Source organism: Sorex araneus, chromosome 5 (assembly GCF_027595985.1).
Source record: "Sorex araneus isolate mSorAra2 chromosome 5, mSorAra2.pri, whole genome shotgun sequence".
Taxonomy (NCBI): Eukaryota; Metazoa; Chordata; class Mammalia; order Eulipotyphla; family Soricidae; genus Sorex; species Sorex araneus.
This window is the reverse complement of record NC_073306.1, coordinates 34,842,228-34,856,992: the sequence shown is the minus strand read 5'-3', so window position 1 is coordinate 34,856,992 and position 14,765 is coordinate 34,842,228. Positions and strand designations below refer to the sequence as shown.

General features: G+C 56.8%; 1 protein-coding gene across 1 annotated transcript; it reads right to left on the bottom strand.

The window, feature by feature from the left end:
• Window positions 1–12,396: 12,396 nt before the first annotated feature.
• LOC101544977 (guanylin) lies at window positions 12,397–13,945 on the bottom strand. The gene is made up of 3 exons (XM_004614204.1): window positions 13,871–13,945; window positions 12,718–12,913; window positions 12,397–12,461 (listed from the first exon to the last, which is right to left on the bottom strand). The coding sequence occupies exons 1-3, from the start codon at window positions 13,943–13,945 to the stop codon at window positions 12,397–12,399; spliced, it is 336 nt and encodes a 111-aa protein (XP_004614261.1).
• Between the last annotated feature and the right edge of the window lie 820 nt (window positions 13,946–14,765).

The window sequence follows — 14,765 nt, the reverse complement described above, 5'->3', positions numbered from 1 at the left end:
CTCCTGTCTAGAAACATGCCCTAAGCAAGCAGCCATGCTCAGACACGTGTGAACATACACATGCACGCACACACCCGCACACACTGCCTTGCACCCTGGTAGGGCCTCACAGGAGGAGCCGAGGTGCTGGCAGGCGCGGGCAGTGCACAGACTCTCCGTCCACACGGGGCTCAGTTCACACACTGTCGTTTCCCTCCATCTGTTTCTCCCGCTGCCCGAGGCTGCTGCTTGGCTGTTCAGTGCCTATGGCAGGAACTTTCCCTCCCTCTCCCCCTCATCCCAGCCTAATGCCCCCCTCAGTGGCACCAAGACCTGTCCTGCCAGCAGTGACACATCCCGAGGACTCCCACCTTCCCCCCTCTCCCTTCCCATACCCCGCGCAACCTCAGGAAGCACCACGTCGAGGTCACGGGGTAGAACACGTGCTCCAGGCTGCAGACACGGGAACCGGGAGGCAGAGAGTACCCAGGACTCACCCCTTCCCTCTGTCCGCCCTGCCTGGGGCCGTCCTCTGGAGCCAGGGCGCCTTTCTCCGCCTGCTGTGTTCCCTGCCCACCGCCAGGGGGCGGCCGTGATCCACTTATTGCATTGAAACACATGCCCCAACTTCCAGTCCAGAGACGGTTGAGACGGAGCCAACAGACAAGGACTTGACTCCCCGTGCAGGGTCTCCCAGATCAACTCGGCCTGTGTGCTGAGCTCGCTTGAAATGTGTCCTGTCTCCCTTCCACTCTTTAGTTCAAAGTGGCTAGCTTTTGAACTAAATTCAGTAGTTTAATTTCCTACGATGCAGGTTGTGATTTCCAACCCACCCCTGCAATGCTCCAGGGCTCAAGCCGCGGCCGGCCGGCGCCCACACCAGGCAAGTGCTCTGCCACAGAGCCCGGTCCCCGGGCCTGCAGCGAGTCAGCAGAGACGGCCAGCTTCCTTTCTCCCCAGGCTGTGCCCTACCACCTCGCCTCCCGCAAGCGCCGCAATCCCCGTTCCATCTCTCCAGCTCTATTTTGCTAAGTTTTTAGTGCCCGTCATTGATCCAGAGCATCAGAGGCAACAGGCAAATGCACCGCCACTCCACCTCCAAGGGCCTCTGAGCTAGATCCTTATTGATAGGACCCATCTGGCTGCTGTGTAGAGAGAAGCCTGGGGAGAGACACGCTTGGACATAGAGACGTCTATCCAGAGAACTCTCCTTCCCTGACTAGGGGCTGCAGTTGTCTGGTCAAACCCCAGTCAAGATGTTGTTGTGGATACTTTTTTTTTAACTATCTTAATTTATTATTTTTAATTGAATCATTGTAAGATACACAGTTACAAAATTGTTCATGTCATACAATGTTGTGTGACATGTCATACAAAATTGTTCATAGTCATACAATGTTCCAACATCTATTCCTTCAACAGTGTGCATTTCCCACCACCAATGTCCCCAGTTTCTCTCCCCTCCCCCCTCCTCCACTGCCTGCCTCTGCAGCAGACATCTCTCTCTCTGTCTCTCTCTCTGTCTCTCTCTCTCTGTCTCTCTCTCTCTCTCTCTCCCCCCTCTCCCTCTTTATTTTGGTGCATTATGGTTTGCAATACAGGTACTGAAAGGCTATCAGGTATATCTCTTTACCTCCTCTCAGCTCTCAGTTCTTGTCCAAAGTGATCATTTTCAACTCTTATTGTCATAATGGTCCCTTCTTTTTCCTAACTGCCCACCCTGCCACCCCCCACTGTGACAAGCTTTCAACCATGGACCAGTTCTCCTGGCCCCCGTTTCTTGTCACTAGCTATTAGTCTCGTGCTATTATATATATGTATATGTATACATATATATATATCACAAATGAGTAACAGTCATTCTATGCCTGTCCCTCTCCTTCTAACTCATTTCACTCAGCATGATACTCTCCATGTCCACCCATTTATAAGCAAATTTCATGACTCCATTTTTCCCTTGGGGGTGCATAGTGTTCCATTATGTATATGTTCTATAGTTTCTTTATCCAGTCATCTGTTCTCAGGCAGCTTCTACACCTCAAAAATAAATAGACAGCCCATGGAATGGGAAAGATTATTTACCCAATACCCATCCGATAAGGGGTCAATATCAAAGTTATATAAGGCATTGGTAGAACTTTACAAGAAAAAGACATCCAACCCCATTAAAAATGGGAAGGAGAAATGAACAGAAACTTCCTCAAAGAAGAAATTCAAATAGACAAAAGGCACATGAAAAAGTGCTCTATGGGACCCTTCTTCACTGCTGGTGGGAATGCCGACTGGTTCAGCCCTTCTGGAAAACAATTTGGACGACTCTCAAAAAATTAGATATTGAATTCCCATTCGACCCAGCAATACCACTGCTGGGAATATATCCCAGAGAGGCAAAAAAGTACAATCGAAACAACATCTGCACATGTATGTTCATCGCAGCACTGTTTACAATAGCCAGAATCTGGAAAAAACCCGAATGCCCCAGAACGGATGACTGGTTGAGGAAACTTTGGTACATCTATACAATGGAATACTATGCAGCTGTTAGAAAAAAGGAGGTCAAGAATTTTGTAGTTAAGTGGATGGGCATGAAAAGTTTCATGCTGAGTGAAATGAGTCAGAAAGAGAGAGACAGACATAGAAAGATTGCACTCATCTATGGTATATAGAATAACAGAGTGGGAGACTAACACCCAAGAACTGTAGAAATAAGTACCAGGAGGTTGACTCCATGGCTTCGAGGCTGGCCTCACGTTCCGGGGAAAGGTCAACTCAGAGAAGCGATCACCAACTACATTGTAGTCGAAGGCCATGTGGGGGAAGAGAGTTGCGGGCTGAATGAGGGCTAGAGACTGAGCACAGCGGCCACTCAACACCTTTATTGCAAACCACAACAGCTAATTAGAGAGAGAAAACAGAAGGGAATGCCTTGCCACAGTGGCAGGGTGGGGTGGGGGGGAGATGGGATTGGGGAGGGTGGGAGGGACACTGGGTTTACGGGTGGTGGAGAATGGGCACTGGTGAAGGGATGGGTTCCCGAACTTTGTATGAGGGAAATATAAGCACAAAAGTGTATAAATCTGTAACTGTACCCTCACGGTGATTCTCTAATTAAAAATAAATAAATTAAAAAAAAAAAAAAAAAGAAGAAAATATAAATTGATCAATGGGAAATCTTTAAAATCTAATTTCTTCATGAAAAATTTATACTGAAAAGAGGCTTCAAAATGTAAACAATGGATGACAATGTTGAAATACAAATAAAATGATTGACAATCTAAAAAAAAAAAAAAAAAAAAAAAGAAAAAGTGCTCTATGTCACTAATTATCAGGGAGATGAGATATCATCTCACACCACAGAGACTGGCACGCAAGAACAAGAGCAACCAGTGCTGGTACGGATGTGGGGAGAAAGGGACTCTCCTTCATTGTTGGTGGGAATGCCGACTGGTCCAGCCTTTGCGGAAAACAATATGGACAGTTTTCAAAAAGCTAGAAATTGAGTTCCTATTTGACCCAGCAATACCACTTCTGGGAATATACCCTGGGGACCCAAAAACACACAGCATAAAGACCGTCTGCACTTCTAGGTTCATTCCAGTTCTATTCACAATAGCCAGAATTTGGGAAAACATGATATGGATATGTTTTTAAGTGTGACTAACATTTATAGCCAGTAGCTGTGAATAATGGGGTAGGTCTTATCCAACCAGTTGAAAGCCTTCAGGCAAAGATTTCCCAAGGAGAAAGAATTCTGTTAGGATGGCAGTGGGGAGCCCTGCCCTGGTCATCTGCCTGCTTGTTCATCTACAAACTAGATTCAAATGGTAATAAACACCTCTTACCTGAATTTTTAACTTGTCAACCAGCCCAACAAATCTCAGACTTGTCGATCCCTGGAGTGAGTTCATTTCTTAAAATAAATCTAGATATATTAAACTATAGATATATTAGAGAGTCAATGGAAATACAGTAATGATAGATAAATACATACAGTAGATGTCAGTGAAGACAGAAGTTAGGCACTTGGCTTGCATGCAGCTCACTCCAGTGCCCAACACTGCACATGGTTCCCCAGTTCAGCCAGATCTGACCCCTGAGCAGAACCAAGAACAACCCTTGAGCACTACTGGATATGATGAAAAAAATCAAAACCAAAAAAGCAGTATAGCTATAGAGATAGGCAGACCAGTAGATATATAGAGGGTGCACAGGTTTATAGTAGGACATTAATATCTCTGTCCCCCACTAATTCTGTTTCTCTAAAGAATCCAAACACAAGACTTGTGATTACCATGAGGACAATGATCAATGGCAGCAGAGATGGTGGAAGATATTTAGAATATAGAAATTGGTTTTTTGTTTGTTTGCTTTTTGCAGTGCCAGGGATCAAACCCAGGGCCTCACATGCACACGGCAAGTGTGATATACTACTGAGCCACATCCCCAGCCCTGTGTCTGGAAATATTTGAAAGCTACAACCATCTGGATTTGCTAATGAGTTTGATCTTGCAAATAAAAGAGGAGAGAAGGTTTGGGGAGAGGGACCTGAGATAGAGCACAAGGGCCAAACATATGATTTGTATGCGGGAGACCCGGGTTCCATCCCCAGCACCTCACAGTCCCCTGAAACTACCAGGAGCAACCCCCAGCACAGAGCCAGGAGTAGCCCCCAGCCATACCTGGGGTGACCACAGTCTCCCCACAAAAACCATTTGAAAAGACTGCCAGATTTTCATCCTGGACGTCTCAGTGGACGGTAACCCTTCAGTAACTGCTACAGAAGTTACTGAACTTCTGGGGGGGGGGGTAGATAAATGAGTCTGGAGCCGAGGACAGAGAAAGGCTAAGACAAGTGAACAGATGCCACTGCAGTAAAGTCCCCGAGACTCCGTAGAATCACCCAGGAATGACTCCAGCCCGAGGAGGTGGCCCAGAGCTGAGCCCTACACCCAGGGGCAGGCTGACATCTCCAAAGATGTCTGAAGATGCTCCAGCAAGGACTCCGAGAAGGTGGGGTGGTGGATCGACAGAGGGCGAGTCCCAGTAGCCAATTGGATAAAGTGCTGGGTACCAAGGAAGAGGGGTGGGCTGGGGTGGGAGGTACTGAGCTCAGTACTGCTGGGTAAAAGGTCTCTTAAGGTTAGGGAGTCAGGGGCTCTGGGCTCTGGGACGTGAGCAGGGGTGGGTACTCCAGTGTGGAGCGAGGAGCCACCCAGACATGACATAGGCGGGGCCAGAATGCAGGGTGACGGGTCCACGTCTGCCCTGTCCCTAAAGGGGAAGAAGCGGGGTCTGCAGATAGGAGGGACACGGCGCCAGCAGCTGCCTCGCCTCTGATGGATGGCGGGTCATTCACGGAGAGATTACGAGTGGCCGGGCTGACACTGAGCCACACCTGGTTCCCTCCCGATGGATCCTGGCAGTGAGACAGGGGACAGAAGACAGGAGATAGGGACAGGGGCACCGGGGAGGGGCGGGGTCAGGAGACCAGGGCCCCAGGCCTGCGGATTGGTCCCTTGTCCCTGGGAGCTGCACTTGCTCTGCTGGGAAGAGGCCTCGGGACAGCTTCGAAGTGGAGCCAGGGGTCTCCTCCAGGGACAATCGGGCATTGAGAGTTGGGGGCCTTGCCCGGCACCCCCAGCGGGGCAGACTTGGCTCTGGGCAGCAGGGAACAAACACAGGCTGCGTGGGGCACGAGATGGGCTGGGTCAGGGAGGGCTCCGGGCAGAAGGAGCCGAGTCCTGAGGAGGACACAGAGGACGGCCAGGCCGTGCCCCTTCCTGAGGCTTGGGAGCAGGACAGCACCGCAGCCGTCACACAGTGACAAGGGCCAGGGGCGGGGCTGGAAGCCGGAGCCCCACGCCTGGGTTCTTTTCTCCCCAGACCGGGCAGAGGCAAAATCGTCCCCTCTTGGGCCCAGGGCTGGACCCGCTGGGCCTTTGCAGGGCCTTTCATTCCCCAAAGAGAGAAATTCAGAGCCTGACAGAGAAAAACACCCAGATTCACTCAACCTTTTGGGGGCGGGGATGGGGGGTGCCCCGGGCGAGCGGGAGCATCAAGACATCGCAGAGTAAGATGGGGGGGAGGGCAGTCTTAGGGAAATGGACTCAGGTTCTAGCCATGGGTTGCGAGTGGGCCCTAAACGCCCCCTGTGGCCTTTCTGGACTTGAGTGGAGCGTCAGCCGCCGGGTGCTAAACAGCCCCAGGACTGTGCTGGCAGAGCCGAGCCTGACTCAGCACCGTTTGCAGCTGCAGGGTGAAGACTAGCCAGGGTGATAACACCCGTGTGGACTTTGCCCTCCTCTCCCTGACTCCCTGACCCTACCTCCAACCACTGTGGGGTGCACTCTGCCCGGGAGGGAGGCCCCCAGAAGCTGCAGGGACCCGCGGAGGCGAACTCTTGCCCTCCCGCCCGGTGAGCCTGCTGGCAGCCTCGGCCACCAGAGCATCCTCTGCCGTCATCCCGCTGGATGGACAGGGAAACTCGGGTCCAGTCAAGGCTACTGGCCCTGGCCAAGGTCCCCGCAGGACGGAGCAGGGAGAGCAGGGCAGCCTGTGTCCAAGGCCAGGTTTCCTCTCTCCACGGCAGCTGGGCTACGGACGTCAGACAGACGTGGCTGGTGAGCATCCAGGCGGGGCGGCCGGACTGAGTCACGTGGAGGACGTGACCGGCGCTAAGGAGAAGTGGCAGGACAACAGAGATGCTCTGTGCATGCCCAGGCACCGAGACTGATCCCCAGCACCACTAGCTGTGACCCCAAAACCAGACTGCCGGCACCAAGGATGCAGGGAAAGACGAGGCTTGGGGGTAACAGGGAGATCAGACGGCCAGCTTGCCGGCCATGGCCTCTCTCCAGAGTGAGACCCGCAGGCTGACCCTGCGCACTCGGCCGCTGGACATCTCCGTGGCCTGGGCCCGACTCACCACCCCTGGTTTTTTTGTACGTGACATGGTTTCCCCTCATCCGGCCCACGTGTGCCTTGAGGAGGGGAGCGAGGTGACCTTGACCAGGGTCCTGCCCCAGGGCTGGCCTTGGCGCCACCCTAATATCCCCGATGCTCAGGGCCGCACAGGAACAGGCTCCGCTTATCAGAGCGCCAGCAAGCTGCAGCCCCACCTCTGCGGCCAGTTAATGAGTGACGGGTGCCAGCTATAAAGAGCCTCTCCCTGAGACCAGGGCAGCGGGACGGACACAGAGGGGATATCCCAGGGGAGTGACGGGGGTGCCCACACAGCACAGAGGCTGCTGACTGGGACAACCATGGTCCTGCTGCTGCGGCAGGGTGCAGGGTCAGTGAGTATCCAGGGGAGTGGCAATTCTGGGCTGCCAGAGAGGATGCTGGGAAACTCTCTCAGGGCTGCCAGAGGGGACGCTGGGAAACTCCCTGGCCCAGGGTTCAGCCCAGCTCAGGATGTGGTGGCTGGAATGTGGCCCTGCCAGGAGTGAGCCCTGAGCACAGAGCTAGATGAGCCTCTGAGCACTGCTGGCTGTGGGCCAAAATCAGAAAGAAAGAAAGAAAGAAAGAAAGAAAGAAAGAAAGAAAGAAAGAAAGAAAGAAAGAAAGAAAGAAAGAAAGAAAGGAAGGAAGGAAGGAAGGAAGGAAGGAAGGAAGGAAGGAAGGAAGGAAGGAAGGAAGGAAGGAAGGAAGGAAGGAAGGAAGGAAGAAAGAAAGAAAGAAAGAAAGAAAGAAAGAAAGAAAGAAAGAAAGAAAGAAAGAAAGAAAGAAAGAAAGAAAGAAAGAAAGAAAGAAAGAAAGAAAGAAAGAAAGAAAGAAAGAAAGAAAGAAGAGAACAAAATAAAACAGGAGGTTGGAGAGTGCTGGTCTCCTTCTTTCTGGGCCTGTGAGGCCCAGCCTGGCCGTCACATTCCAGACTCGGGGTCTCTGGAAGAAGAAATATGACATAGGGACAGGGGTATGGTAGGGTGGGGACACATGCAGGAGACATGGGGGTAGGCAGGGGACATGGGGGTAGGTGGGGGATATGGGGGTATGCAGGGGGCACGCAGGGGTGCAGGAGACACAGGGGAATGCAGAAGAGCAAACCCTGAAGCTCTGGCTTCAGATCCTGACCAGCCTTAGGCTGCCATCAGAGCCCCAGGTATAAAGTGTTCGGGGTGCGAGCCCAGGAAGTGAAACGCGTTATCTCCCTCTGTCCAGGAGATGTGACACAGCCCCAGCTCCCCAGACCCTCCCCGGGTCCCTGTGTTCCAGGCCCCCCATGACCCCCACCAGGTCCTATCCAAGGGGCTTGAGTGACAGCAGCAGACACAGGTCCTGCAGCCGGAATGCTCCACGCGGACAGGGGAGCTCCAGGAGCCATGAAACCCGGGGCCCTGCAGTAGCTGCCCCTGGCCCGACTGACGCCCGCCCCATCTCCTCCTGCCCCTCTCCTGCATCACTACCAAGGCTTCCGGGTGCAGCTGGACTCAGTGAGGAAGCTCCGTGATCTGGAGGAGAAAGGGGTGCCCAGGGCCCACCTGTATACCCAGAGCCTATAGCGACCCTCCCCCCGCCCCATGTGCTCCCACCCCCCACCCAGCCCTGCCACTGGACCTCCAGCAAGTCTGCAGCATTCTGCAGGCCTTGAGTGAGAGCTCCCGGTGGGGGGGACCCCTCCCCCACTCCACTCTCTAGAGCTGCCCCACGCCTGGGCACAGGGAGTGCAGGAACTCGACCCTGTGCCCCAGGTTTGGGCACTGAGGGCAGCCCACAGGGAACCCCCCAGTTCTGCCACCTGGATCCCACTTCCCAGGTGTAAGAGGTGGGTGGGGGCCAGGGAGTGCAGGGGAAGGAGCCAGGAGGCAGAGGGGGGGTGGGGGTGACGCGATGGAGACCTCAGAGGCACAGTTCCCCTCTGGGGTGGTAGGAGGGTCCGAGAGGCTCCCGGAGGAGGTCTGGAAACAAGACCCGGGGGAGGAAGGCAGCCCCACAGCAGTCCTGAGGGCCAGCCTAGGGCCAGCCTGGAAATTGCCTGCCGAGGCCCTCCGGACCTGTGACAGAATATGAAAGTCCAGCGACCTGTCCAGGCCGCTGGGAAGAGGGACCAGCCCTCAATCAGGTGCAGACCTCCAGCTGCCTGGGCAGCCACCCCGGCCCGCTGTGACTGCTGGGTGACCGACTTTCTCCCATAGCCAGGAAACATCTCTGGTGCTAACTGAGAGTTGTGTGTGAACGTGGCCTGCACTGGCTGCCTCTAAGACATCCTGGAGACCTGAGCCCCCAGCCTGCTCCCTCCCCAGCACCCCCCTCCGTGGAAGCTCCTGGTGGCCGAGTCCCAGACCCCATCCGTGCAGCCGTGGCCAAGCCACTGGAGGAGAGTGTGTCCCGCCCTTGAATAAAGATGGTCCCCGCTTGCCAGTGTCCGTTTTCTCATCCTGGGAGCTCGGGGGGCAGGGGGGTTGGGGAGATGGTCAGGAGCTGCCCTGCATCCCAGAAGAGCTTCGTGCAGGAGGGAACAAGTTTCTGGGGGAACTCCAAGGTCCCAGAGCGAAGGAGCACAGACAAACCCCCCACCCAGCTGGGCTTGGGGTGAGCTGTAGAGCCAGAATTCCGTGTTCCAGACCAGGGGGGTGGGGATGAGATTGAAGAAGCAGCATTGTGGGGTGGGGGGGTAAAAGCCTGTGGTGCCCCCTCCAGGGACTACGGTCAGGGCTGAATTTTCCCTGGTGGCCACACAGGGTCTTGGGCACCCACCCTTCCCAGCCCATCTGGCCGCTCCTTCCTTGCTCTCTGCTCGCTCGGGGCCTGCGGGAGGCTGATGACCAGCCTAATAACTGGGGTGTGAGGAGCAATTGCTGCGCCCCAGGCCAGATTCTAATCCCGGGAACCTAATAACTCCGAGTCCTCACGGCAGGCAAACGAAACAGGTACTTCTGTCATTCCCACAGCCCTTGTGCCCCCAGAGACCCTGAGTGGAGCCGCCACTAAGAAGCTCTGCCGCGTGGCGAACACAGCAGTTTGGGGGCAGATTCTGCGCTCTGTGCTGCCAAGCCGCTGCCCTTGGGGCAGCGCCCACTCTACCGCCCCCGCACCCCGCCTCTGCTGCAACCCCCAACCCTCAAGCTCTCCCGGAGGCGGCTGGGAATTCCCAGGTGTGGGGCCTTGCTACAGGGTGGACTCCTCAAGGCAGAAGCCAGAGAGGAGCAAAGTGGGGAACCAAAGGGCCGTGCTCTCTGGACTCGTGCCCAGGGCCAAGGTCAGGGTGAAAGCCCACAGCTGCCCTCCCTGACTGCCCACTTCTCCTGGGGTCAGGCCACACACTCCCACCAAGCTCCGCCCCCTCTCCTGCCCCCACGGGCCACACACAGGTGAGGCAGGCGGCAGGGACCTTCGCTTTGCTGCCTGCATCTCTGAGGCTCCTCAGCACTGTTCAGCACGAGCTGCGCCACCTCCAGGACGCACACCCGACAATGACTGATTTCACGCCCTTGCGGCCTCTGGCCTCCTCGCGTCTCCTGGCTCCCCGCACCTCAGGAAGAGGGAGCGAAGGAGGCCACCTCCGCCACGGTCCAGCTTCTGGCTGCCCCTGACTCTGGGCTGGGCCAGCTCCAAAGATATGAGACCACGAGCAGCAACACCCAAGTGCTCCCCACGGCCGAGGGGCTTCTTGGGGTCTTTCTTGGCCCTCCTCACATGACCTTCACTGCGCCCTGTGAAGAGGAATTCTTGTCGGGCAAACTGAGGAGACAGCAGTGGAATAACGTGTGCAAAGTCACACAGCTGGGAAGAGGCCAAGTCAGGATTCCTGTCCAGGTGATTCCCCTGGAGTGGAAGCCCCCCAACATACACACACACCCCACCAAGTCTCCTGATCCCTGCACGCACACCTATTCCCAGATGAAGGGCCCAACTCTCAGAGAGGGCCGCACCGCTCGAAAGAGGCACCGTCAGTGACCCCTCAGCGCGTGACCCCCGGGCTTCCTGCTGACCTGTCTGTCCAAGCTTCTGTGGGTGTCTACTCCTTCCCACCTTCTAGACTGTTCTCTGCCGCCTCCTCCACGCTAGGTTTGGAATTCCATCCATCCTGAAGACAATCTCCAGAATTGGAACCAACGCCCAGCTCCCTTCCCCGTTCACACAGGCTTGCCTGACCTGACCGGAAGGAGACACCCCTGTCCCCCTGAAATCTGAAGCGTTCCCCGCTCCCACACACCCTGCACTGCCAGGGCCCCGGCCACCTCCCTTCCCCTTGCTCACTTTGCTGACCCGTCTCCTCCTCACCCCCTACTCCCCACGTGATTGTCCTCCCCTGGACCAGGCCCCTTCTCACAGTGCCCGTGTTTACGGCTTTAAATCTGAATTCTCCTAGCTTGCCTCTGGCCTGAACTTGACTTGCTCCGTTTCAGTGTTAGTGGAGAAGGAGAAGCAGGGAGGCTGATGTTGCCCTCGTCAGCCCTGCAAGGAGCTCAGGTCTGGCACTGAGAGCACTGGCCTGCCTTCTACTGCCCTCGATGGTACTCACCTGCCCCCATCCGGCAGTGCTCCTGTCTGGGGAACAGGGAAACTGCCCCGGACACAAAGTCACTGCAGCCCAGGTGATCAGAGATGTGCAAGGGTGTGTGTGTGTGGGGGGGGGTGCAATCAGAGTGCTCAAGGGGCCGGAGAGGCAGTGCAGGGCTCAAGGTACATGCTATGCAGCCCCCAGCAGAGTGCAGCCCAGAGACCCCTGAGCCGCGCTGGGGTGGGGGGTCAGGTCACCCCCTGTGCTGCGGCATGTAAGCAGCAACCACCACTGAGGGGCTCTGGAGGGGTCTCCTGAGAAGCCCTTGGGAGACACCCCGAAATGTACAGGGACCACCAAGCGCAGAGCAGGAGACGGTCTCGCCGGGCGAGGAAAGGCCCAGGGAGGAAGCCTCGGCACCAGAGCTCACGCCTGGTGGGGAGTGAGGAGGATCAGAGGAAATGGGCAGAGCTATGCCGGGGTGTGAGGGGGTGTGTGTGCAGAAGGTATCAGGGGGTCATGTCCTGAGACCCGGGGAACCGAGAGCTGCCCTCGCAGCCAGTCAAGACTCCCAACTCACGGGATGACTTTTGGGGGTGGCGGTGGGGAACTCAGCAAGGCCCTGCACACATGCGTGGTCTGGGCTCTGGGCTCTTTGCTTGGTTGCTCCGACCCCACAGCTGGTAGCTTAGCAGTGGGACGCCGGGAGGAATGAGGGGAGCGGTTCTTGCTCTGAGCACTCTGAACCCGGAGCTCCCCACGCAAGCGGGGTGGAGAGCAGACGGACGGATTGAAAATGAATGAAAGCCACACTCAGACTCTGGCATCTGGTTTATTGGCTGAGCTTTGGGGTGGGTTCAGGGAAGTGGCCTGGTCAGGGTGCGGGTCCGGGGTTCCTGGGGCGGCTCTCCTCTCTCTCCTCCGTTCCAGGGGTTCCAGGGCCGGGGGAGGCGGAGCTGCTGGGAGTGGTGCATCTAGCACCCCGCGCAGGCAGCGAAGGCACAGATCTCACATGTGCTGGGTTCCTCGGCGATGGCCACTGCAGAAAAGGGGCAGTGAGACCCCACCCACCAGAGCTGGGGGACCATGAGCCCCAGGGGAAACCCAGGTCTGCCCAAAGGAAGGTCTGCGAGGGAATACCCGTTACAATTTGTAGTCCCGGTAAGGGGTCTATCCACCCAGCAGAGTAGAGCCCGCCCTCCGAAGTTCACCAATCAGAATGCACCCCTGCCTCGCGCGCCACCAATCCGGGGCTTCCCGGGCCCCTCCCAGGAGAAGGAAGGGCGGGCGCTCACCCAGGCGGTGGAGAATTTGCTCAGCGTCGGGCTCCTTGCACACGGCCTGGAGCTCCTCGGGAAACTTGGGGTTTGCACAGAGTCTGGGAACCACGAGGCTATCCAACTTCTTGTGGTCCCAAGTGCTGGGCTCCTGGACAGCCTGGAGGCCCTTGAGCTTCTTCACGGACTCTAGAGGAAAGGAAAACTCCCCATCCTGGGGGTCAGGGCGGAAGTGTTCAGCTTGGCCACGGGGGCTCGGCCCTCGCGTGGCACTGAGCAGGGTTCCCACACGCTTCCCGTGGAAGGCAGGGGATGGGGGCAGTGTGAGTGGCCATCCCGGCGGACTCTGTGACCACTGCCGAAGCTGCATGCCGCCTTGGGACAGAGAACGTCTTGGCACGGAGCAGGGACATGTGGGTGCCCAGTGATGGCGGCACTGGGTTGATCTGCGGGGCAAGTCCACGTGGCCTCACTCAGGTTGCCTTTACAGCCTGGGAACATGCCAGCTGATCCCGCCCAACCCCGTTGATGCAACCAGCCTGCAGCTGAAGCAATAAAAGGCTGTCGCCAGGGCTGGGTGGGACCAGACCCTCGGCCCTGACAGGTGCCTCACAGGCACTGCAGCCTCTGGGACCTGCAGCCTTGCAGATGATTCTCAGGATCCGGGTGGGAAGCCCGGCTGAGCAGAGGGCAGGGAGTGAGATCTGGGCTTAAAACCAGCTGCCGGGGCTCAGGGAGATGATGGTTCAGAGGATTGGAGCCCCGGCTTCCCGCCCCAGCACTGAATGGTCCCCTGAGCACTCCGGAAGTGACCCTCATGCACGGAGCTTCAGGTAGTGCCCAAGCACCCTGGGGTGTGCCATGCCCTCCATTTAAATATATATATATATATATATATATATATATATATATATATATATATATATATGGAAAACTCAGCTCTTTCACTTTGAAGCTGGAATCCCCTCCTCCCAGAGATGCCGGGCAGCGCTTAGAGTTGGCCTCAGAGCACGGCCTCCCCAGCTCCATTCGCTCCTCTAATGAGACTTCCTCCCACAGATTTGAAGGGGAAGATGTCTGGGGTCGGACAAGAAGGAATTCCCCACTTGCGCCCCCTCCGTGCTCCGTCTGTGTGGTTGGGGGAGGGGGGGCAGGCAGGGGCAGCACTCACCTGCACGGTCACGCCTCCTGCCAGGGCTGCGCAGACCCCGAGGAGGCACAGCGCGGAGAGCAAGAAGGAATTCATGGCAGCAGGGCTTGGAGACGAGAGACCAGCGCTGGTGGCAGGGGCGGCCGGGAGACTTTTAAAGAGGGCAGAGTTACTCAGTAACCAGGAGCCTTCCTCTGCCTCCCATCAGCCTCATCAGATAAGCACACGACCAGGACAGTGTGGCAGATAAGGAGAGCGCCTCCGTGGGGAGCGGGCACCTTGCCACTCCCCGGCACCCATGGGGACCCCTGCAGAGCAGAGCTTGTGCTCACAGACAAGTGCTCAGTCCACCAGGCTGTGTCTCCAGAGCACCCAGCCCTGGAGGAGGGGTGGGGGAGACCCAGAGAGTGGCGAGGAAGGAGGGGAGGGGCCTCCTCACCCTAGGGGGGTTCTCTGAGGGGGATTCTCCTCAGGGGTGTGTGCTAGCCGGGGGGTCTGGGGAGTAATCTGTGAGAGGGTATGGCAGTCAGGCCAGTTCTGAGACCGGAACCTCGAGGGCTGGGTGGGAGGGCGGCTGCGTGTCCTCTCCCTGGGTCACCGTGCGGGTTCGGGGAAGGCCGTCCTCTGCCCCAGAGCAGCGCGTGGGGTGGCCAAGGGAAAAGAGGGTGCCCGCCATGCCAGCCAGAGCAGCCGAGTCCAGCCTGGTGATGTACGGGGGTGCAGCAGCCACAGCCCGAGCATCCTCACGTCCGAGATGCCGCAGAAGAGACAGCCAGGACGGGCGTTGGTGGGGTATCGGAGCTGCCGGGGCTTGATGGAAATCTCGCCTCTCCTCCCACCGCTCTGGGCCCCCGGTGTGGGCCAGCACAGGGCTTCCCTTCTCTGCGCCTGTTTCCCTTGTGGCCTCTGCAGGGAC

Bases quoted from the DNA above. Each gene is read 5' to 3' on its own strand.
- LOC101544977 (XM_004614204.1), bottom strand. From the start codon at position 13,945: ATGAATTCCTTCTTGCTCTCCGCGCTGTGCCTCCTCGGGGTCTGCGCA. The intron at 12,914-13,870 runs GTGAGTGCTGCC...CCTGACCCCCAG, and splicing joins CAGGAGGCGTGACCGTGCAG to GATGGGGAGTTTTCCTTTCC. The intron at 12,462-12,717 runs GTGAGCGCCCGC...CCTTTTCTGCAG, and splicing joins GCAAATTCTCCACCGCCTGG to TGGCCATCGCCGAGGAACCC.